General features: G+C 39.4%; 3 protein-coding genes across 4 annotated transcripts in view; 2 read left to right on the top strand and 1 right to left on the bottom strand.

Moving 5' to 3' along the window:
• Positions 1-8,166, top strand: part of LOC109910947 (putative sodium-coupled neutral amino acid transporter 10) — an 84,696-nt gene extending 76,530 nt beyond the window's left edge. Inside the window, exons 7-9 of the mRNA XM_048611109.1 lie at positions 6-20; positions 959-1,123; positions 3,911-8,166. Of these exons, the coding sequence (XP_048467066.1) occupies positions 6-20; positions 959-1,123; positions 3,911-5,130 (1,400 nt within the window). The 3' untranslated portion in view covers positions 5,131-8,166. The remainder of the gene's footprint in view (positions 1-5; positions 21-958; positions 1,124-3,910) is intronic.
• Positions 8,167-16,270: 8,104 nt separating this feature from the next.
• On the bottom strand, positions 16,271-22,452 carry ndufaf8 (NADH:ubiquinone oxidoreductase complex assembly factor 8). The gene is made up of 3 exons (XM_020510200.2): positions 22,319-22,452; positions 19,534-19,644; positions 16,271-16,775 (listed from the first exon to the last, which is right to left on the bottom strand). The coding sequence occupies exons 1-3, from the start codon at positions 22,415-22,417 to the stop codon at positions 16,758-16,760; spliced, it is 228 nt and encodes a 75-aa protein (XP_020365789.2). The 5' UTR covers positions 22,418-22,452; the 3' UTR covers positions 16,271-16,757.
• tepsin (TEPSIN adaptor related protein complex 4 accessory protein) overlaps positions 22,443-22,660 on the top strand; it is a 42,468-nt gene continuing 42,250 nt past the window's right edge. For both annotated transcript variants that reach the window (XM_048610897.1, XM_048610898.1), the window contains exon 1: positions 22,443-22,576. In XM_048610897.1, the coding sequence (XP_048466854.1) occupies positions 22,538-22,576 (39 nt within the window). In that variant the 5' untranslated portion in view covers positions 22,443-22,537. The remainder of the gene's footprint in view (positions 22,577-22,660) is intronic.

Here is a 22,660-nt window from a genome sequence, read left to right on the forward strand (position 1 = left end):
ACCAGCTGAAGGAGGCGAGGGTGAGTTGTGACAAAGTAGATGGAGTTGTACCTTTTTTTTTTAAGAAGGTAGTGAAGCATCTTTTGTTAGGGCAAGCACAGTAGATTTTACAGTTATCCTTTTATATAGTCCTTTCCTCTTCCCCACTCCCTCGTTACCAGTTTTTAAAAAGTATTTATAAAAAGGAACATTGCTGCTCTTTTGTTAAAACCGTGCTCTTGTGATGACGTAAATTGCTTTAGTTCATGGATGCAGAACAAAATGAAATGATTTTTGAAAAATTCTGGCCTGTAGCTATTTTATTTACATGATAAACAGAATACAGCATGTTAATAAATGCTGCTTGTAGCTTCCCCTTTATGAATCATAATTGAACAAAGCTGAACAAGAACTAAAACTGGAAACTCTGCAGTTCCAAAATTCTACTCTGCAGAATATGCAGATTTTATTGAATTTCTTCGTGTGCTTTGAGTTATTTATTTCTATGCTTTAGCTTCCCAAACCCCTGTATGACATGCAGTTTTACTATTTTAAGAGATGGTCATGCAACTTGCAGGTAGTTGGTGTCCCTACTGTGGAACAATATATATTTCCTTTACTGTGAAAACATAGGGTTTCCTACCATATCTTGCCACAGGTTATTAGATCACCTTACTGGAAATAACTGAGTGGCAAATATGTAATCTACTAGAAATTTTGAAGAGTTTCTCATCACCACATTAAAAGATCTTGAATTAAATAATTTCTGTTAATCTACTTGCAATTTTCTCCCCATCCCATTTTTTTAAAAGTAGATGATGGGCAAACAGATTTTAGGTGCAGCTATGCTCCAACTTAAAGCTTCTAATCCAAAAATGAACAAATGTGTACATTTAAAAGTATAAAGCAACAATTCAGCTGTCATTTTGTTTAGCAAAAAAATGCTGATTTCATGTTTATCTTTTTTTCTCTAATACAGATGGTGAAAAACATATGGATCATATAGTTCTACTGAAGGTGATTAAAGAACAACAGCAACAGCAAAAACGGCTTTTGGACCAACAGGAGAAACTGTTAGCTGTCATTCAGGAACAGCACAAGGAAATTCACCAACAAAGAATCGATGAGGACAAAGGACAGCAGGGTAAGAATCATTACGAAGAACAGAACAAAGTTGAGCAATGTTTTGTCATACTGAGAACCAGTAATTGAATGCTTGAGGAATCTTTTCATTACTTAATCTGGATCGCTTTTAACTAATTTATTTAACATAAAGGGACAAGATTGAGACAAGCCGCTCATGCACTGATGTAGCACCAACTGTCATCAAAGTTGCTTTATGCTGGAAGAAGGAAATGGAAATGATAGATTCCTCAGCATTGGATTTCAAAGTAAAACTTACATTATACTTTGAATTTTTACCTGTTTTGATACATAGCTGGTTCTATAATGTTTTACACTACAATATATTTGCCTTTAAATAATCGGTCATAGTGATTTTTTTGACAGAGCCGACATGAGATGTTAGAATTTGCAATATTTTATTCGTCTGTAATCAGAAGTAATGTTTACACTTGTATGTTACTCATGAATTCAATGGCCATTTTCTGTAAAGAGAACATAATTGATGTTTGATAAATTACAGTAAGTACTTTGAACTAAGAACTTTAGTACAATCAGTCATATTTGAATGGCATCTTAAAATAAATGGAGATTATGCACAAAGAATATTTCTATATTATCAGCCAGTCCTGTTGCATGCATGATATACCATCTGTTCGTTATCACAACTCTTGCACTTCTTCCCATCGTTTGTCATAGCTGTCACATCAATTTAGCCATGGAGGGAAGTATTTAAATTTTTCTAACATGACTGCTCATAAGCATCATATTGCTGTACTATCTCAAGTTCTATCAGACCAAGGCATATTTGAAACAGCGTCTTGTACCTTCTATTATTATCTTTCTTGATTACCTCAATCTTGAAGAACGCTCCATCTTACTGATTGTGTGAGCACAAGTTTGTAATTTCTTCCCTTGAAGTAATATCTGCTCTTGTGATCGTCAAAAGCATTTTCACTTATTGACAAAATTTTAATGAATAGTTGGGCAAAGGGAATGTCTAGAATAGAGCAACTATATAAAGGAATAGTTTCAAATTTTCACTCAGGCAGAATGTTTCTGTTAAACCAATGCAGTTTGCTGAAGTTATGCTTAAGTTTGGACTCAGTGTTAAGGGAGGTCAGTAGTATGCAACAAATATTCTGAAGGTCTAAGTGGTGAGTAGGTAACAAGAACGTAAGAGATAATGCGTACGTTTGAAAATGTTTGAAAGGAATTTCTAAAAGTGCCACAAAATCTTACATGAGTCTTCTGTATCATTTCAACTCAGTCTTGCAATAGATTAACCAACTGCCTTCTGTTCTACCAGCCTGCCCCTGACATTTTCAGGTTAAGCCAAACCTGAAATTTTCAACTACCGCATCCCTTATCTCAATATTTTCATGTTGCGCTGGAGTTGGAATGCACAAGCTAGTCTCGTGTTCAGTATGGCTTATTGAGTGCAGTCCTGCTATTACAGCACATCATTGGGGAAAATGTTGGAGTCAATATTTATTAATTATATGAATGAAATTCTAAATTATCTATACGTTGGAACCGTGAAACAAGTGACGAATGTGTTAATGTTTTATCCAATGTAAATAGAATTATTGCTTTACTCCCCAAACAGATGATGTATTCAATAATATGTTGTCAAAGAGTCAAGTTTTTGTAGCAAGGAGAGGCCCTTAGCCCATCCTGTCTGCAGCAGTCATCAAACATCCTTATAGCAGCTACATTTTTTTAAAGTAATAGATTAACTACATTTAGATGTAAAATGAATTATTAGTATTTATGATGTCAGTAATATGTGTCATTAATAGATGTTAGGTATGTGTAAGGTACAGCTTTCAAAAAATTACTACTAAGTGATAGATTTTACAAAATATTAAGAGGGTTGAATGCTCGACTGTGTGAGAGCCACCACCGTGAAAGACTCTGATTGCCAACGTAAATAGCACAAACATTTGTATATAGTTTTTAATTCTTACATGGGATGTAGGTATCACTGACCAAGCCAACGTTTGTTGTCCATACCTAATTGCCCTTTGAGTGACTTGCTAGGCTATTTTAGAGGGCAATCGAGTCAATTATATGTCGGTCAAACTGAATAAGGATGGCAGCTTTCCTTCCCTAAAGGACATTACTGAACGTGACAACTTTTTGTGACAATCAGCAATTGTTTCATGGTCACCATCAGACTTGCCTTTAATTTCAGATTTATTAATTGAATTTACATTTAACCATTTGCCATGGTAGGATTTGAATCCATATCCCGTGACAATATCACTATACTACTGCCTCCCACTTGCACTATATCTGGCCAAAAGAATAACATTGATCTATAACATATTTATGCTACTTGGAGTTTCCGTATATTTTAAAAAAGCATTGGAAGGCAAGGAAACAATATTTAAGTTGTCGACCTGTGCAAAGAGATTTTTGGAGATTTTGTTTTCCTTACGAAAACCAATTTGAGCAACATGGGAACATGATATGAAGTTTTAAAGTTGTGACAAAGTGGATAGACCAAATTTCATTTTGGGAAATTGTTCAAAGGACACAGGAAAAGATTTAAAGTTTAAGAAACTGAGCTAAATTAAATCAGTTTAATGTAGTAAATTTGTGGAATAAACTGCTATCAAGTGCCATGAATATTGAATCTGTCGCGTGAATTCCTGGTTAAAACCGAGCTGGGTTTTAAATGGGCATTTCTAAGAATAAACGTGGAATTGTATTACGCAGAATTGGCCCTTTTCTTATGCATTGGCCTTTGTGTATTCCTGTAAAACACCTGCATTAACCTTTCCTTTTTTTTAAACTTCTGCAGACAATGAAAACCCTGTGAAAGAACAAGCGGCTGAAGAAATTGAAGATCAGGTGAAAAATATTGACACTCTCAATGGGCAGAAGGCAGAGAAACCTAACGTGATCAATGCTGATTCCCAGATTGATTCTGCCAAATTTGGTCAGGATCTACCAGCAGTTGATCACCGTAAGGATGGTGTTGAGCCTAAAGATACTTTGCAAGAAGTTCGGGGTAATGTCCCAGATAACCAGGATCAAATTCTTGCTTCTAAACAGAAGGCTGGAATTAGAACTAATGTTGAATATCACAAAGGTGCTCAATTTGTCCTTCAGTCTAGAGACAACTTTAAAGAAGACCTCCAAAAAAATGAGGCCGCAAACCTTCTATCAAAAGGAAGAGATGGTGAACGGCTGGTGCCTCACCTTGATCCTGAAGTCCCAAAAGCAGTTGCACATGTTGAAGGAGCTAAACCTATCCAAGAACACGGAGTGAGAAATCCAAATGTTCCTTTGAATAATATTGTTAAAATTGAAAAGGAAGGACCTGAACCTGGAGAAAGACATCCAAATGTTCCAGACAATGAGACCAAAGTCCCAAAAATTTCTGAAAATCTTGGTATTAAAGCAAAATCAAAAGAAGAGGTTCATCAGATTGAATTGGAAGGTGAGACCAAGCCTTTAAAAGCGGAAGAAGCAGAAAAACATAGGAATGAGAATATGAACGGCAGAGATGGGGATACATTCCAGGAAAAACCTAATCAACCAGGACACATTGAAAACAGGAAGGAAAAGATCCAGTGGCCTGTGAATGCAGATAAAGGTCACAAAGATAGAAGGGAAAATCTTATCAACAGAGCACAAAGTCTTGATGAAAAGAAAATTGAGGAAGAACAGAAGGCTTTAAAGGGAAATATTAATCTTCAACGCGCAGACCCAAATGCACCATCAAACCATAATGAAAAGAATCCAAGCCAGAAGGATGGTGAGCCATATAAAGATTTGAAACTTGACGGAGGTGGTGACCTCCGTAGAAAAAAGAGAGACCTAAGGTCAAGCATGGATGAAAGCTATCAAAGTGACAATGGTAAGTTGATCATCAGCCTTGATCCAGTGCCAAACTTTAAAACCGATAATCTCCGAAGTGCACTGGAGAGTCAACTAAAACAAGTAGCAGGAGCATCATTTCAGATAATTCAAAGTCGAAAGATAAAGCAAGTGACAGATACAGAAAAAGATACATGATTCAACATTTCCAACCCGTTGCACTTCCAGAGGGAATCTGTTTTGAAATGCAAATAATGACATATCCTGGATGGTATTAAGCTACTTTGGTGTCCTATGTGCAGCTTACACAGTGTCACATCTGCATTGCATTGTGTGAGCAAAGTCTGCTGAACACAAATCAATTAAATTGGACTTCAGTGAGAATTCTGAAATAAGATCAAATGAATTCCGAGAAAACCAAATAGATATCAGAACCTAGTTGCCTGCTGAAATAATGAACATTCTACAAGGAGATTAACCAATGACTGTACCTGTGTAGCTCAGTATACTATTTGCACAGAAATGCTGATTACTACAGGGCATTGCTCAACCAGAAAATTTGAAAGGAAGTGTCTGAATTACTGGAAACTGTAATTTCTGTTGTTCTGTGCCCATCCACCCAGAAGCCACCAAGAATGAATGAAAATGACTTTACTGTTGGGATTCTAACAGTTAAATGTACTGTTGACTGAAGACAGGTCTGTTTTCAAACATTGGAAATGCCATTCCTAGTGTCTTTTTCCTCTCAGGGCAACGTGCTGTTTTATTGTAAACAGTGGGATTTTCTTGTATGGATTTCTAAATGGTTATTCATGAGGCTGGTTGATTGCATATCTTATTGTAAAGATCTTTGCAATTAATATCTAATTTGTTTACAAGTGTGCACGAGAAAGCGAACTCCCAGATCTACACATTATAAGCTGATGTTTTCAGAATTTGATTTCAAACTTTTCAACATTCCATGTTTTAAAATAAACAAATTCAGCACCTTTCATATTATGTGCTTTAAAATGTGGTCTGTTTTCTTAACTTGTTCCATTAATTCTATGTAAGCACATTGAATTTGCATCTATAATTTTGACACTGTGACCCCGACTAAATCATTCAACAATGTAATTGTTTTGCACATTGTGTATCTTATGAAGGGTTAATAGTGCAATATTTAATTCTGACCTTTACCTAGTGGTTCTAGACAGCATACTCTCATACTTCCTACATCAACTGCAAATTCACAAATGGAAATTAACTGAGATTAATATACTTTTGAATAAATATAGTAAAAGGCTCTGTACACAATAGTTTTTAAATCCTCATGTTCGTTTGCAAAATACACTTTTGTATTGTTTTTAAACAAAGAATTAACCTTTTTTAAATTTCCTGGCAAACATTTTATTGAACATTTGAAAACTTGGAATGTCAAATCGGACTGAATGTAAGATTCAGTTGCCAGTACCTGAGCTGTTTTAGGTGAGGCAGAGAAGGTAAATTTACATAAAATTATATAGTGGAATATATCTTAAAACATAGACTAAAGTCTGCTGGCATACATCACTGGCACTTTGCACACACTGAGAAAACCTACACCCCAAAGGCTGCAGCATTTCAAGAAGGCTGCACACCATCACTTCTCCAAGAAATTAAGGATGGATACTAGTTGCTGGCCTAGCCCGTGAATAAATTAGACTGTACAAAAAACAAATCTAACAATGATGATGCCTCCAGAATAACCCAATTTTAGTGGTTTCTCATAGAAGTAATTTAGTAATATATTTAGAAACAAACATGAACTGTGCACACGTAAATAGTGTTAAAGCATATAGTATCTCACATTCTCTGTAGGCTTGGAACAGGCAGCAGGTTTTTGATTTCAGAATTGTCTTTATTAGAAAATCAATTTTATTTGTGAAAATTAATCAGGACAGAGGATCAGGTTATTGTATCTACCTGAGTTATTTTGGCCTAAAACATGGTCGCTATTTTTGCTAATATTTTTAGACCACTGACAACTTCCAATAATTCTTAACTTTCTAGCACATCACCAAATCAAAGCATGACCATTAACTGAATTTTTCATAAAGTATTTATGTTGTATTCATATTTAAGATTGTAGTAGCTGGTATCTGGTCACTAACAGCGCTGTAGGGGATCAAAGGTCAAAATTGTCCATTGCCAATTACTTTTGTCATCTCCTTTCATTTTAAATGTAATTTGTTGATGCATGTATTTTCTGTATTTATCTTCTAGCAAAATTAAAGAACTGTAGAGCATATGTTGTTAGTGTCAGACAATTAGAGAACCTGTTTACTTTTACATGATATTATATTCTGCACCCAGACCCTGGTGAATGCTGCTTAAGTTACTTGATGGGAGATGAGCAGACACTGTGTTCATTGCCTTAGCCTTCAGAGTTCTTTGTTTCCTGTAGATAAGTGCCTGAGTTCCACTTGATGCCTTTTTTCAAGGTCCAGCCAAGTCTTGTGAACCCACCACATGGGTGGTGTAAGCTATACTTCCTACTGCATGTTTTCAGTAAGCACTGAAATCTGATTTACAACGTTTCCTGGTATGAGTGACTGAAATGGCTCAACTTATTTCAATTTTTCTGTCCTTTTTCCTGTTTAATGTTTTGCTTCCTTCAAAACATAGGGTTAAACAATAATGAAGACATTGTTAAAGTCAAAAAGTTAGAGGTCAAAACTTTGTCAATCTTCCAGTTCATTACCTCACCTGAATTTTGTAGATGTTTGGATTTTTTTTTCCCCAATCCTCTTAAAAGACTGTAGCATTTTCATTCACCTAAAGATTAGATATTTTTAAAAAATAGAATTGCTTATGATTTATTCACTATATACCAAGAGCTTTCCCCTAATACTTGTAGTTAAGTCTTGTGTGAAATAATATCTTCTTTTGGTACATTTTAAGTTATTTCTTGGCCATTTTGACTCCTCCCAAGTCAGGATTTTCCTTTTACCAGTCATCCGTCGTATTTGAAATAAGGGGTGAATGAAGTTAAGTTAAAGAATCTACGAGTGAGACTAAATCATGGTGAAGCGGGACTAAGCATTTGGCACTTTAAGCCAGGGAAACATTTCTGATGAAATCCAACCTTAAGCAACATTCCAAATGAATATTAGCTACAGGTGTAAAATCAAACGGAACGTATCTTGCAGATACATCATGTATTCTGTCTAATTGTAAGTGGTTCATTTAAAAATAAAGTGCTATTAATAAAAACATTTGGTATTGATTTTTCTCTTTTGTATTTTGTGGAAATTGTTGCTACGGGATAAAGGCAGACTAGGCTGTCTCATCACAAGAATAACACTGATTTGTTGAGCAATTTTCATTGAATTAATTTGTAGTGTAAGAATAACACAAATAACCAAATTTGAAATAATTCCTATCGTATGTGTTCGATCATTACTGACTTGTTGTCGTTACTTGAGTTAATTATTTCACTTCTGTCCTATGCATTTTCCATGTATTTCTAGCTATTCCATAATTAAATATTATTAAAAATTTTAATGAATTGTTTGATACAGGAAACATCACTATGTCCACATCAAGAACAAATTAAAAACAAACCCGATTCTACACCTTAAAATTTTCAGTTGCGGAAGGGAAAAAGAGAGCTTTCGAAAGGTTATTTCATTTGTTCACTTTTTTTTCCTCGGTAGGTTCTCCCTATTGGCCATCAGAATTGATGTTCATAAATTCTTGGTAATTATGCCTTAGAAGTTTTGAGCCAATTTTGTTTCATGCATTTACTACTACCTCAATTCTAATTTACTGCTGTCTTAATTTGTGGTGAATCAACAGTGTAAACAGAGCGGTGCCAGGAAGACAATGTCTTCTCCAGGACATGATGCAGTACAACTCCTTTAATATCTGTTGTTATGATCCCAGCCGATATTATGACTGGACAAGTCAGATCCCAGAATGAAATCTGGCTTGATAGATAATATTTTGTTTTCTTTTCACTGAAACAAGCACACAAGGATGCAGATTCCGTTTTAACAGTGAGACAAGTTTATTTCATAAAAGAAACCAAAAAATAAAACAAACTAAGCAAGCTACATGTAATAGTCTGAAAGACTTCAAAACACAGCAAAGCAAAATCCGATCTACTCCCCAACATTGTCAGTTTGCACTTAATCCTTATCTTTAGGTTTAACTTAACTTTATCAGGTCCTGATCTGTGTGCTGTGAAGTATTTTCCCTGAATAGTCTCTCAACTGGGTACTTAGAGTTTCTTTTAAATTCTTTTACAATCTAACCAAACTCTCCTGGTCTGGAAGTTTTCAAAAACTAAAACCCTTATATGGAGTTAATATTCCATTAACTGCTCTGAATAATCTCCCTTACCAGGAGAAACTATACTTCTTTCTGACTTCAGTCAGGTCTCCTTCAAACTACACCCGACAGATTTTGAAGTAAATATTTTTGAAAATTTGCTCATCCCAAATGCTTATTTAGCTAATGGCTTAATGTTTTTGCTCATCTGTCATAAACCCCCACAGTATCACTGCTAAAACCGTTGTAGTTGTGAATGGTACTCTGACATTCTTGCATCTATTGAAATCTTTTGTGCTTTAAACAAATTTGTTAAATGAGCCACAATAGTACTGAAGTTGGGAACAAACTAACAATAAAATACACTAATGCAACATATTGCAAAATTTTGATTTGTCTGAAGCCTGATAGAGTTAGGGTTAGATTTACTTCTCTAGATGTGACGTGGCCTTGTTCCACAGTCCGGCCTAAATAAGTCACTGTTGCTTTGGGAAATTCACCCTTAGCCAGATGTATGACCAAATTGGCTCTTTTCAGCTGATCAAACAGTCCAGCCAACTGGTGGGACTGTTCTTCCCAGGTTTGGCTGAAAACAAAAAAGTCATTGATGCAATCTCCACTTAAATAGTTCCCCAAATGTCTTTGTTGGCTAATGGTTGAAATATTTGTGCTACTTTGATAAAGTCTACCTAGTATTACAAAAGCTGAATTCTTGGCTCTATCATTCAATGGAACTTGTTAATATCCTTTCTAGCAAGTCTATTTTGGTGAAAAATTGTGTCCAATTCTTTCAATTCAGTAGAATGGAACACCAGTGCACTTTGCTTACTACCTTGATTTGAGATAATGTCCAATCATTGGAACCCAGGTAATTTTGGTATCATCATGATTGGCAAGTTCCACCTAGTAGACTCAGTTCAATAATGTCACTGTCTATCATGAACTTATTCTCTTCCTTCATTTGAGCTGATTTTTTGGGATTAAGCCTGTAAGGATGTTTTGTGGATGACAAGTCCCCAATTAATATCATGAGCTACAGACATTTTAGTCTGGTCTAGTCAAAAAAATTAATTTATGACTCTGTAATAGCTTTAAGCTTTATTTCAAAAGATTTATGAAAATAAAATCATGTTGTCAAACATTAAGAATCTTTGTAATCCAAATTGATTGCTGCAGGATTGACTAGAATTTTCAATTTCTGGTTTGTTCTCCAAGTGTTCTGGTATTTTTGTTTCACTTTTTTTTTCATTACTATAAATCTGCATTTTTTTAGGACTTAACATAGTCATATCTCTTCAACATATTAACATGACATTTACTTTGGGTCCTGTCTGCAGCACTAGCTGCACAATTTACATTGAGTTTCTTTTGGATTTGACAAGTTCCAGTGAACCTTGCTTTTAATTGTACCCCAGAGACATGACAATACTAACACCTTGTGTCCAGTAACAAAATGTTGAACTTCATCCTTTTAATCTGCTCTAGTTTGCAAACTCTTATGCTTTGGTTAATTTCAGTCTCAAACTTGTAATGTGGGCTGGAAGTGTAGTCTCCCAGCTTTGGTTTCTCAATTTTTCTTCAATCTGTCTAACTGTTCCTCTTACTTCATGTTCATGTATCCGTTCAAAAGGACTGAACCTGATGGACTCATTAGGGGCATCCGTAATGAGAAATTGTAACCAGGGAGTTCCTTTATATAATTATTATGGCATTCTTGACAATATGCTCTAATCATGGTCTATAAAGCTTCATATCATCTTTCCAGTGCTCTTTGAGATGGAGGGAGAAAAAGGAATGAAAACTGTTTTATTCCTAAACCAGTTGTTATTTCCCTGAATATTTACAGCATAAAATTTGACCTTGATATCATTGCATTTCTCTGGGTAACCCATTTTTGTTTTAAAAGAACTAACTTTTCCATTATCATTTTGACAATTTTTCCTAAAGGTATAACTTCAGGAAATCTTGTTGGAACATCCATGATCATTAAGAGATACAGATTTCCTTTCCTTTTAGTAAAGGTCTAATACAATCTATTGAGACTCTGCTAAATGGCTTATCAGAATTCAAGGTGTAGGCTTAATTAATGATTATCTGATGTGTGGCAAAACTGGTAAAATTTGACTAATCTTTTAACAATTTTGCAAAAGCTTAGACTCTATTTCCTAATACAGCATCATGTTTTGTACTCCTAGAAAATTCAGCAACATTCAGAGCAATTTTCAAAATATATGCAATGAACTTCACCACACCACAGCCATTTTATGTCCAGACACACGTCAGTTTCTTTGAGAGACACAACCCTCTAAAATTCAATGAACTCAGAGCCTGGTAATGATCTTTGTTATGATCCCAACTGATGTTAGTGTTGGTATGTCAGATCCCAGATAGATCGTAGCTCTTTTAATGTGATGAATTTTCACTCAAAGTAATACATAATGCTGAAGATTTACTTGTAATAATTCCTGCTTTATGATTAAAAGTATGAAATAAAAGAAAACCAATCAAACTCTCTGAATATAACAATTTGAAAGATTTTGAAACACACAGCAAAAACAATAAGGCTAAAGGTGTAGGAGCCGAGGTAGTCCGTTTCAGACCATCAAGTCTGCCCTGCCATTCAACGAGAGTATGGCTGATCTGATTATCCTCAGCTACGTTTTCATGCCTTTTTCACATAGCGCTTAATTCTGTTACAAATTTAAAAATGTGTCAGCCTTGATGTACTTAATGATACAGCCTTAACAGTTCTCTGTAGTAAAGAATTCCACAAATTCACAAACCTCAGAAGAAATTTCTCCTCATCTCTGTCATAAATGTGTGACCCCTCATTCTGAGATAATGCTGTCATGACCCAGCATCTATCCTGTCACTCCCCTAAGAATTTTACATGTTTCAATAAAGTTGCCTCTCTTTTAAATTCTGTGAATACAGGCCCAACTTCCCCTCTTAGGACAGTCCCTCCATAACTTGTATCAGTCTTGTGAGCCTTCTCTGGACTGCCTCCAAAGCCAGCTTGCTTCTCCTTAAGTAAGGGGAACAAAATAGTTTACTGTATTCTAGCTGTGGTCTGATTGGTGCCGTGTATAATTTTAGCAAAAGCTCCCTACTTTTATATTCCATTTATTTTGAAATAAAGGACAACATTCCATTTGCCTTCCCTATTGCCTGTTGAATATAAACAAAAATTCCATCTACTATCCAACACCATCAATGTACAGTTAATCAAAATTCAAAGATCTGTTCCTTCCCTATCTGATCTGCACATATGTCTTAATTGCTTCTTCTCAGTTCCTGTTCAGTTAGTTGTGAAGTCTTTTCCCTGAATTACTCTCTCAAGTGAGACCTTAGACCTTTTTTTTAAAGAAGCTGCACAGTTCTAGCCAAATATGCCTGGCCTGGAGGGTTTCACTAAATTGAAATCTGAGTTGTTATTCCATCACTGCTCCGAACAAGCTCTTTTCCTAGGGGAGCCTATACTTGCATATTGATTTTAGTCAGGTCTCTTTTCAATTGCACCCAAAAACCTTTGAACTTTTTTCTTTTCATAAAAAACTTACTCGCCCTAGATTGTGCTACAACTAATGACCTAAAATTTCCCCTTTCCTGTCATAAAACCTGACAGTATCAGCAAACTTCCATTAACACTCCAGGATGCTTTGCAATCACCTGGTCTTGGACATGTACTGGTTTTAAATCGTGGATCCGCAAAGACTGATCTAGTTAATTTTCAAACCACTTCACAAAAATAAACCAATGTCCGTAGGCCACTATACTGAACTTCAAACTGTTTTTTACAAAAAGATATATTTATCTCACACCTTTCTACCAGATTGGAGATGGAATTTGCATTTGTACAGGGCCTTTCACAATTTCTGGGAATTCCAAAATGCTTGAATCAGTTAGTTACTTCCGAAGGAAAATCAGAGTTGTACTGCGTGAAGCACAGTAGATATACACATAAATTTCCACGGCACTGAGGGAAGATGGGGCCCTCTAATGTGTCATGGAGGTGAACTTCATGGTTAATGATTAAAAATCACAGCTGGAAAATAAGAGAATTTAAATGGTGAACTTCAGTAATTGCTAGAGCATAAAACAAATTCAGAAGATTATCCATGTTTGGGGCAGCAGGTGGCACAGTGTTTAGCACTGTTGCCTCACAGTGCCAGGGACCCAGGTTCAATTCCAGTCTTGGGCAACTGTGTGGAGTTTGCATGTTCTCCTTGTATTTGCAATGGTTTTCTCCAGGTGTTCTGGTTTCCTTCCACATTCCAAAGATGTGCACGTTAGGTGGATTGGCCATGCTAAATTGTCCATAGTGCCCAGGCATGTGTAGGTTAGCCATGGGAAATGCAGGATTACGGGGATAAAATAGGGCAGTGAGTCTGGGTGGAATTCTCTTTGCAGAGCTGGTGTGGACTTGTTGGGCCGAATGGCCTGTTTTCATACTGTGGGGATTCTATGATTCTAATAGAATTAAAATAGAAGAGATGAGGCTGTAAAAACAGCAGGTGTCCTAATTGAAAACGTGGTCTCGGGAAAGTCTACAGTTTAGCAGGATTTGGAACAAAAACAGAAGTTGCTGGAAAAGCTCAGCAGGTCTGGCAGCATATGTGACGAAAAAATCAGAGTTAACGTTTCGGGTCTGGTGAACCTTCCTCAGAACTGACCGGACCCGAAACGTTAACTCTGATTTTTTTCTTCAGAGATGCTGCCCAACCTGCTGAGCTCTTCCAGCAACATCTGTTTTTTTTTTCCTGATTTACAGCATCCACAGTTCTTTTGGTTTTTAAAAGGATTTTGAACAATGTTAGCTGAAAAGCAGTCAATAAACTCTAAAGATCAGCTTAAGGACAGTGTGGAACAGACCCCATCATTGTGAAGCTGAACGGGTTCTCTGCTTTCAATTTATCTGCATGTGTGCTGGGAGAAGGTTGTTGGAGTTTGGCGTTGGAAGAATGCTGAAACAGAAGTGTGTCCTAGCAGCACAAGTGCTGCTGTTAGCAGATTTAAGGCAATTCAGGCTTGGAAGAAATCCCACAAACGTTCTAGCTAGACTTGGGTTAAAAGTGGCATTCAAAAAGCACACTTTAGTAGTCATGGGCACAATTGCTAACAAATAACGTCAAGACAGGCCTGAACCTGACAGAATGTTTGCAGGGGTAATTAGTCAGTCGATGGTAAACAGAACTGCAGGCAGGCTGAAAAGAAGATTACATTTTTAGTAAGAAATCATGGAGTTACAACAAAGTTTTTAGATCAGTAAACTGTGACAAAGGTGTCAATAGCAAAAATCTGGCTGTTGGTGTGAGTCACTATCAGAAAATTATTTAGATACACAGGGTTGAAATTAGTATAATTTTCAAATTGGATTTTTCAGCAATCTATACCTTATATAATAAAAAATATCATTCGGGGACATAGACATTGGTGGTGATGGTGGCATTTATTGTGCGTCCCTATCGTCCTTAACTGAGTATCACCCTTAAATAGGCTGGACAGCCTATTTCACTACATTGCAAACACACAGTGATGAAATACCTCATCTAGGCAAGGATATTAACAAGATAACAAAGTGTGGAGCTGGAGGAACACAGCAGGCCAGGCAGCATCAGAGGAGCAGGAAAGCTGACATTTCGGGTCAGGACCTTTCTTCAGAAATGGAGAGGGGGTAGGGAGCTCAGAAATAAATAGAGAGGAGGGGTGGGGTTGGGGAAGGTTGGTGGATGGTGATTGGTGAGTGCAGGTAGGGAGTGGTGGGGATTGGTCACTGACGTGGGAGGGGCGGATAGGTGGGAGAGAAGATGAACAGGTTGTGTCAGATCAAGGAGATGTGAGGGTTGGTCATGGGATGAGGCTGGGGGGTGGGGAGATTTTGAAACTGGTAAAATCCATATTTAGGCCATTGGGCTGTAGGCTCCCGAGGTGGAATATGAGGTGCTGCTCCTCCAGTTTGCGGGTGGCGCATTGTGACACTGGAGGAGGCTCAGGATGAACATGTCACCCAGGGAGTGGGAGGGAGAGTTGAAGTGTTTCACGACCAGAAGAGTTTCACGACCAGAAGATGTTGTCATTTGTCGCGTACAGAGCGCAGATGCTCTACAAAACGGTCTCTGAGTGGTCTCACCAGTGTAGAGGAGACCATATCGGGAACAGCAGATGCAATAGACCATGTTGACGGATGTGCAGGTGAACCCGAGTCTGATGTGGAAGGCTTGTTTTGTGCCTTGAATGGAGGTGAGGGGGGAGGTGTAGGGGCAGGTGTAGCACTTCCTGCAGTTGCAGGGAAAGGTGCCAGGGGTGATGGGGTTAGTGGGGAGTGTGGAGCGGACGAGGGATTTGCGGAGAGAGCGGTCCCTACGAGAGGTAGATAAGGGTGGGGAGGGAAATATATCTTTGGTTGTGGGGTCGGATTGTAGGTGGCAGAAGTGACTGAGAATGATACGTTGGTGGGGTGATATGTGAGAACAAGGGGGATTCTGTCTTTATTTTTGTTGGGGGGAACTCCCCTCCCCCTTCCCATTTTTGAAGAAGGGTCACGACCCGAAACGTCAACTTTCCTGCTCCTCCGATGCTGCCTGGCCTGCTGTATTCCTCCAGCTCCACACTGTGTTATCTCTGACTCCAGCATCTGCAGTTCTTGCTATCTCAAGAATATGAATAAACTAGCTTTTCAATAAAAAATGTGGCAGTTATGGTGGGTACTATTACTAAAATTGTCATTAATTCAAATTCTGCATTTAATTATTAACTGCATTGAAATTGTCTGTCTGCCATAGTGAGATTTGAACTCGCCTTTATATTATTAGTCCAGGCTTCTGTATTACTAGTTCAGTAACATAATGACAACAGTACTGTTCCTTACTTGTGGAATGAGTGTACAGTGTTCAGCATGCATGAACGAAACTTGAACAAGAGTTGTGTTTACAGAAATTAATGCAGAAGCATGTACTGTAAAAAGGGGTACATTTGTCTCAAGATTTTCTGAGTTCTTTGATTAATCCTGTTGTGGAAATGCAGATAATGTGACTTGCATAAAATATTCTGAAAACATATTTTATTTCACTTAGATGTATTACAAGACAACATTTATTATTTAATTAGACAAAATATGGAAACATTTAAGCAAAAAACTTGTCAAACAATACAAAAAAAAATTCAATCTATATACTTTTCATTCATACATTTCAAAAAAAAAAGGGAAATCTGAAGTCACAGTACCAAAGCGGTATTTGGGATTCAGGAACAGATATGTATGTCCTCAGTAATGGCTGTTCTAGAAATATTGGATGCAACATGGTAAAATGCTTGATATTTGAACATCTTCACAAAATGCACCAAGCCAAGAAAATAAATGATATATTGTTCTATTTTTGAGTTCATTCTTCTCTTCAATACAGTCTTCTCTTGATCACGGTTCTCCTGTTACAGGGGATTGATGTTCAGATCTACTTGACAACCATCTAATGGGATGTTCTTTTTGTGCTGTAGTGGTTGATGAACTTCTTCGCAGAAATCAAAACTTGTCCTTAACTTGCTTTTTTGGCCTGGGAGGAAAGTAGTAAAAATGCACGTCATTACAGAGAAAACTAGTAAAATGTTAAAGGATCAGAGAAATTAGGAACTGCAGATGCTGGAGAATCCGAGACAACAAGGTGCAGGGGCTGGATGAACACAGCAGGCCAAGCAGCATCATAGGAGCAGAAAGGCTGACGTTTCGGGCCTAGAGCCTAGACCCTACCAGAGCTACCTAGAATACTCCTCCTCCCACCCACCTTCCTGCAAAAATGCCATCCCCTATTCCCAATTCCTTCGCCTCCGCCGCATCTGCTCCCAGGATGGGGCATTCCACTCCCGTACATCTCAGTTGTCCTCGTTTTTCAAGGACCGTAACTTCTCCCTCTCAGTGGTCGAGAATGCCCTCAACCGTGTCTCCCACATCTCCCGCAACTCATCCCTCACACCCCGTCCACGCGATAAGAACCAAAAAAGAATCCCCCTCGTCCTCACGTACCACCCCACCAACCTCCGGATCCAACGCATCATCCTCTGACACTTCCGCCATCTGCAATCCGACCCCACCACCAAAGACATCTTTCCCTCCCCACCCTTATCTGCTTTCCGGAGGGACCACTCTCTCCGTGACTCCCTTGTCCGCTTCACACTCCCCTCCAGCCCCACCACACCCAGCACTTTTCCCTGCAACCGCAGGAAGTGCTACACCTGCCCCCATACCTCCTCCCTCACCCCCATCCCAGGCCCCAAGAAAACTTTCCACATCAAGCAGATGTTCACCTGCACATCTGCCAATGTGGTATACTGCATCCGCTGTACCTGGTGTGGCCTCCTCAACATCGGGGAAACCAAGCGGAGGCTCGGGGACCGCTTTGCAGAACACCTACGCTTGGTTCGCAACAAACAACTGCACCTCCCAGTCGCGAACCATTTCAACTCCCCCTCCCATTCCTCAGACGACATGTCCATCCTGGGCCTCCTGCAGTGCCACAACGATGCCACCCGAAGGTTGCAGGAACAGCAACTCATATTCTGCTTGGGAACCCTGCAGCCCAATGGTATCAATGTGGGTTTCACAAGCTTCAAAATCTCCCCTCCCCCTACCGCATCCCAAAACCAGTCCAGCTCGTTCCCGCCTCCCTAACCTGTTCTTCCTCCCACCTATCCCCTCCTCCCACCTCAAGCCGCACCCCCATTTCCTACCGACTAACCTCATCCCGCCCCCTTGACTGACCTATCCCCTCCCTAACTCCCCACCTACACTCACCTTTACTGGCTCCATCCCCGCCTCTTCGACCTGTTTGTTTCCTCTCCACCTATCCTCTCCTCTATCCATCTTCTATCTGCCTCCCACTCTCTCCCTATTTATTTCAGAACCCCCTTCCCCTCCCCCTTTTCTGATGAAATGTTAAAGGAGAGTGGTTCAGTGCAATGCTATATAATGTGAAAAGCATCATTTTAAAGAAAATTGATTTTCATCCACAATTCAGTTCCCCATTCCGAAGAAATGCCACACTGAATTTGAAATGTTTCTTTCTCCAAAGACACTGCTAGGCCTGTTCAGTTTTTCCAATCCACCTTCTGTTTTATTACATATATTCCCAGACTCAGACAGGCCTTCGGGGTTGCAGTGAATACAACGAAGATGTACCTTACAAGGTGAAAAAGAAAGTCAAAGGTCAGGTTATCTAGGCTTGTTTCAGAGATAGTAGGAACTGCAGATGCTGGAGAATCTGAGATAACAAGGTGTAGAGCTGGATGAACACAGCAGGCCAAGCAGCATCAGAGGAGCAGGAAGGCTGACATTTCGGGCCTAGACCCTTCTTCAGAAGGGCCTGCTGTGTTCATCCAGCTCCACCCCTTGTTATCTCGGGTTATCTAGGCTGCTGTTTACAGTTGGCTCCAGGGTGGAACTAGCTAAAAAAAGAGTTGTGAACATGCTTCGCAAATGGGGAAATAGTACTGGGTGAAGACATTTTTACAAACTGTTACAATGATTGTTAGTGTCTGAGGAGTACCCTGTTACCTGAGTTATTAAAAAGACTGACAGAATATTGAAAAAAAAACTTTACATCATTGGTATTTTCACTGTTGACTCTCTCAATTATTCTTTGCATAATGAAAGGCCTGAAGAATTGTGGACTTATTACAGGTTAAAGGATCTCATTCACAGTACAATCTGTAATAGCTGCTGAATATTCTATGTATACCATAGATTTGTTAAATGTTGGATGGAAACAATTATTTGTACATAACATACTTTATTATGCCTTATTTGTCCCACTAAAGTCTATTTGGCTAGCAGATAGAAAATCTAGTATTTGAGGTTCAAGCCAAATAACTGCAGCTCGTACAGTCCTGTAAAGCCAATATAATATATCTGCAACAGATTTTGAAAGGCCACATACATTTGAGAACTACAGTATTCACCCAGAGCTAAAGATTTAATAAACTTAGAGCAGCATTGTATTTACAGCTGCTAAGTTTTTTTTTCAAAATATTGGTACAAGGTTTCCACTGCAATAATTTATTTGGAACTTTATTTTTAATATTGGAAGCATTCAAACATAATGTACCTAATAGAAAAGTCTAAGGGATATAGCTGCAATGACCTGTAAATGCAACATTATTTATTGCAGTGCATTAATTTTCAGATTGCAATAGTGAATAATATTTAAGGCTATTTCAATTATTGAAAATATACATAATACTGCACACATTTTCAGACTGTTTTGCAGGTAAAATATTGCTGCACTTTAAATTTGTCTTTCTTTTCCAGCAAAAACTTACATTTAATGTAAAGCAGTTCTTAAGTGCCTGAAACTCGTTTGCACACATGTCCTTTCTGAGGTCCTTGCTTCCCTGAGTATTTGCAGCCACACACCTGCCATATGCCGACGCCTTAGAATCAAAAAGGGAGATGGAATAAACTATTGTACTATAGGTAAGTATCATAGCAAGGAGAAAGATTTTTAATAAAGACTACAAAAAGAGCAAATAATGAACCTATGTGGATCATTTAGCAATTGGTCAGCACTGCTGCCTCACAGTGCCAGGGTCCCAGGTTCAATTACACCCTCGAGCAACTGTCTGTGTGGAGTTTGCACGTACTCCCCATATCTGTGTGTTTTCCTCCCATAGCCCAAAGATGTGCAGGTTAGATGGATTAACCTCACTAAATTGCCCATAGTGTCCAGGGCTGTGCAAGCTAGGTGCATTAGCCATGGGAAATGTGGGGTTACGGAGTCAGGGTAGGGGATCAGTCTGGGTTTGATGCTCTTCAGAAGGTTGGTGGTGACTTGATGGGCTGAATAGCCTCATTCCACACTGTATGGATTCAGCGATTCTATGTGACAAATAATTAAGCAGTTCAGACGAAGAGTGAGGGAAGTAGGATCGCCAGGCCAAGTAAGAGGGGAAAAAAAATGTCTGACACTTGTAAGTTCACACGAGAGAACTGAAAAGTGTCCCAGAGTAACACATCATTCCCTAACAAAAACAAAGTTGCTGCAGAAGCTCAGCAGGTCTGGCAGCATCTGGGAAGGAAAAAACAGAGTTAACATTTTGGGTCTGGTGACCCTTCCTCAGAACTGATGGTGGTGAGAAAATGTCAGTTTATATGCAGAAAATAGGGAGGTGGGTGGGGTAGGGAGTAGACAATAGGATACAGCACAAAAGAAAGAGAAAGACAGTTGGACAGACAAAGGATTTTCTAACGATCAGGCTGGGACGGTGAATAGTTGTTAATGGGGACTGTTAGTGGCTAACAACAGGGGGTGTGTAATGGCAGGCTTTGTGGTAACAAGGCCTGGTGTGTGGGGTAGGGGGCTGGGACATGGGAGAGTTTAGGCCCTAAAATTATTGAACTCAATATTTAGTCCGGAGGGCTGTAGGGTCCCCAAGCAGAAAATGAGGTGTTGTTCCTCCAGCTTGCGTTGGGCTTTGCTGGAACACTGCAGCAAGCCAGAGACAGAGATGTTGGCTAGGGAGCAGGGTGGTGCGTTGAAGTGGCAGGCAACAAGTAGTTCAGAGTCTTTTTTGCGAGCAGAACGTAGATGTTCTCCGAAGTGGTCGCCAAGTCTATGCTTCGTATCCCCAATGTAGAGAAAGCTACATTCAATAATTTTAGGGCCTAAACTCTCCCATGTCCCAGCTCCCTACCCCACACACCAGGCCTTGTTACCACAAAGCCTGCCATTACACACCCACTGTTGTTAGTCACTAACAGTCCCCATTAACAACTATTCACCCTCCCAGCCAGATCGCTAGCAACTCCTTTGTCTGTTCAACTGTCTTTCTCTCTCTCTTTGGGCTCTATCCCATCGTTTACTCCCTAACCCACCCACCTCCCTATTTTCTGCAGATAAACTGACATTTTCCCATCCACCATCAGTTCTGAGGAAGGGTCACCGGACCTGAAATGTTAACTCTGTTTTTTCCTTCCCAGATGCTGCCAGACCTGCTGAGTTTCTCCAGCAACTTTGTTTTTGTTCTGATTTACAGCATCCACAGTTCTTTTGGTTTTTACATCATTCCCTAAGTTTTGCTGACAACATTGTATGGCATGGAGATGTTTGTTTATTTATTGTAAAAGAATTGTGTTTTTCTAGTCAAGACAGCACTTTAACCTCCAGAGTCATCTAACCATTTATCAGCAGCCCCTTCTCTTCCTATCTCCCTTGCCAGCTTTTCAGCCTCATCGCCTGGAGACTAATGGTCAGTCTCCAAATGTACTCTCATGACACCCAGCTCTACCTTTACCAAATCTCTGACCAGGCCTTTATGTTGTCAGATTGTCTTATTCATATTGTCTGCATACGTTTTCCTCCAATTGAACACTGGTGGAAAGCAGAAAACACAATTTTCAGTCCCTCGACGAAATCCACAGTCCCAAAGACATCATCCTCTTCCCGCACCACTGATTTCTATGAAGTCAGAAGTTGCAAAAAAAAAGGCACTGTTAATAAAGTGCTTGGCTTCAACCATCAACATCTTAGACATCACCAGGACGAACTTCTTCCGCTTAACAGCAGAGCCTGCTCCAGCACTCAGTCAAAAAGAAAACAAAAATGCAAAAAAAAAAATCAAAGAACTGCAGATACTGGAAATCTGAACCAAAAACCGAAATTGTGGAGTAACTCAGCTGGTCTGCCAGCATCTTCAGAGCGGGCACTTACACTACACTATAGAACCAAGGACTATCTGTCACAACGCCCACCTTGATGGTTTACACGTCTCCTTTTGCTCAAACTCCTCCAGACTTACAACCTCCCACATCTGACAGTGGTTTGATGTGATGATTTGGGCTCGATGTACATCTTCCACAGTCCAGTCCCAGTCAGCCACCTTAGCCCTACTTCGGAGAACTCTGCCCACTGCCTCTATCTCCATTTCTCCCCCTTTGGTAAACAGCTGTATGCTCTGTCCCTATTGACCTCCATCTGTCCAACACCGGTTTACAGCGAGGTCACTTTATGAATCCATGTATAATTCTGCTGCAAAACAGATGCACAATTCCGGTTGAGTGCTCGATAAGACAATACCTAGATAGGATTAAAATGAAATGTGAACTGACCTCTGCGGCACACGCTGCCATAAAATGTGGAAAGCTCCTGAGCTTTTCCCGAGTGCGGCTCCAAACCTCCATCCGCGGCATCGCCCTGGGCGCGGCCATCTTGGCTCCGTGACGTGTTTCCGCATCCGCAAGCCGCCCCCACCCCCGAATGGACGAACGAGGTCAGCGGGGCGGCTACCCATTGGACAGCAGCGGTTGTCAGTCAAAGGAGGCGGGACGATGGCAACAATCGGGGAGAAAGTGGGCTTCGTGCAGCGGGTGAGGGGAGTGAGTGGGGAGTGGGGAGTAAGGGAGGGGGGAGTAAGGGAGGGGGGAATAAGGGAGGGGAGTGAGGGAGGGGGG

The sequence above is a fragment of the Rhincodon typus genome, chromosome 23 (genome assembly GCF_021869965.1).
Source record: "Rhincodon typus isolate 14 chromosome 23, sRhiTyp1.1, whole genome shotgun sequence".
In the NCBI taxonomy this organism is placed as follows: Eukaryota; Metazoa; Chordata; class Chondrichthyes; order Orectolobiformes; family Rhincodontidae; genus Rhincodon; species Rhincodon typus.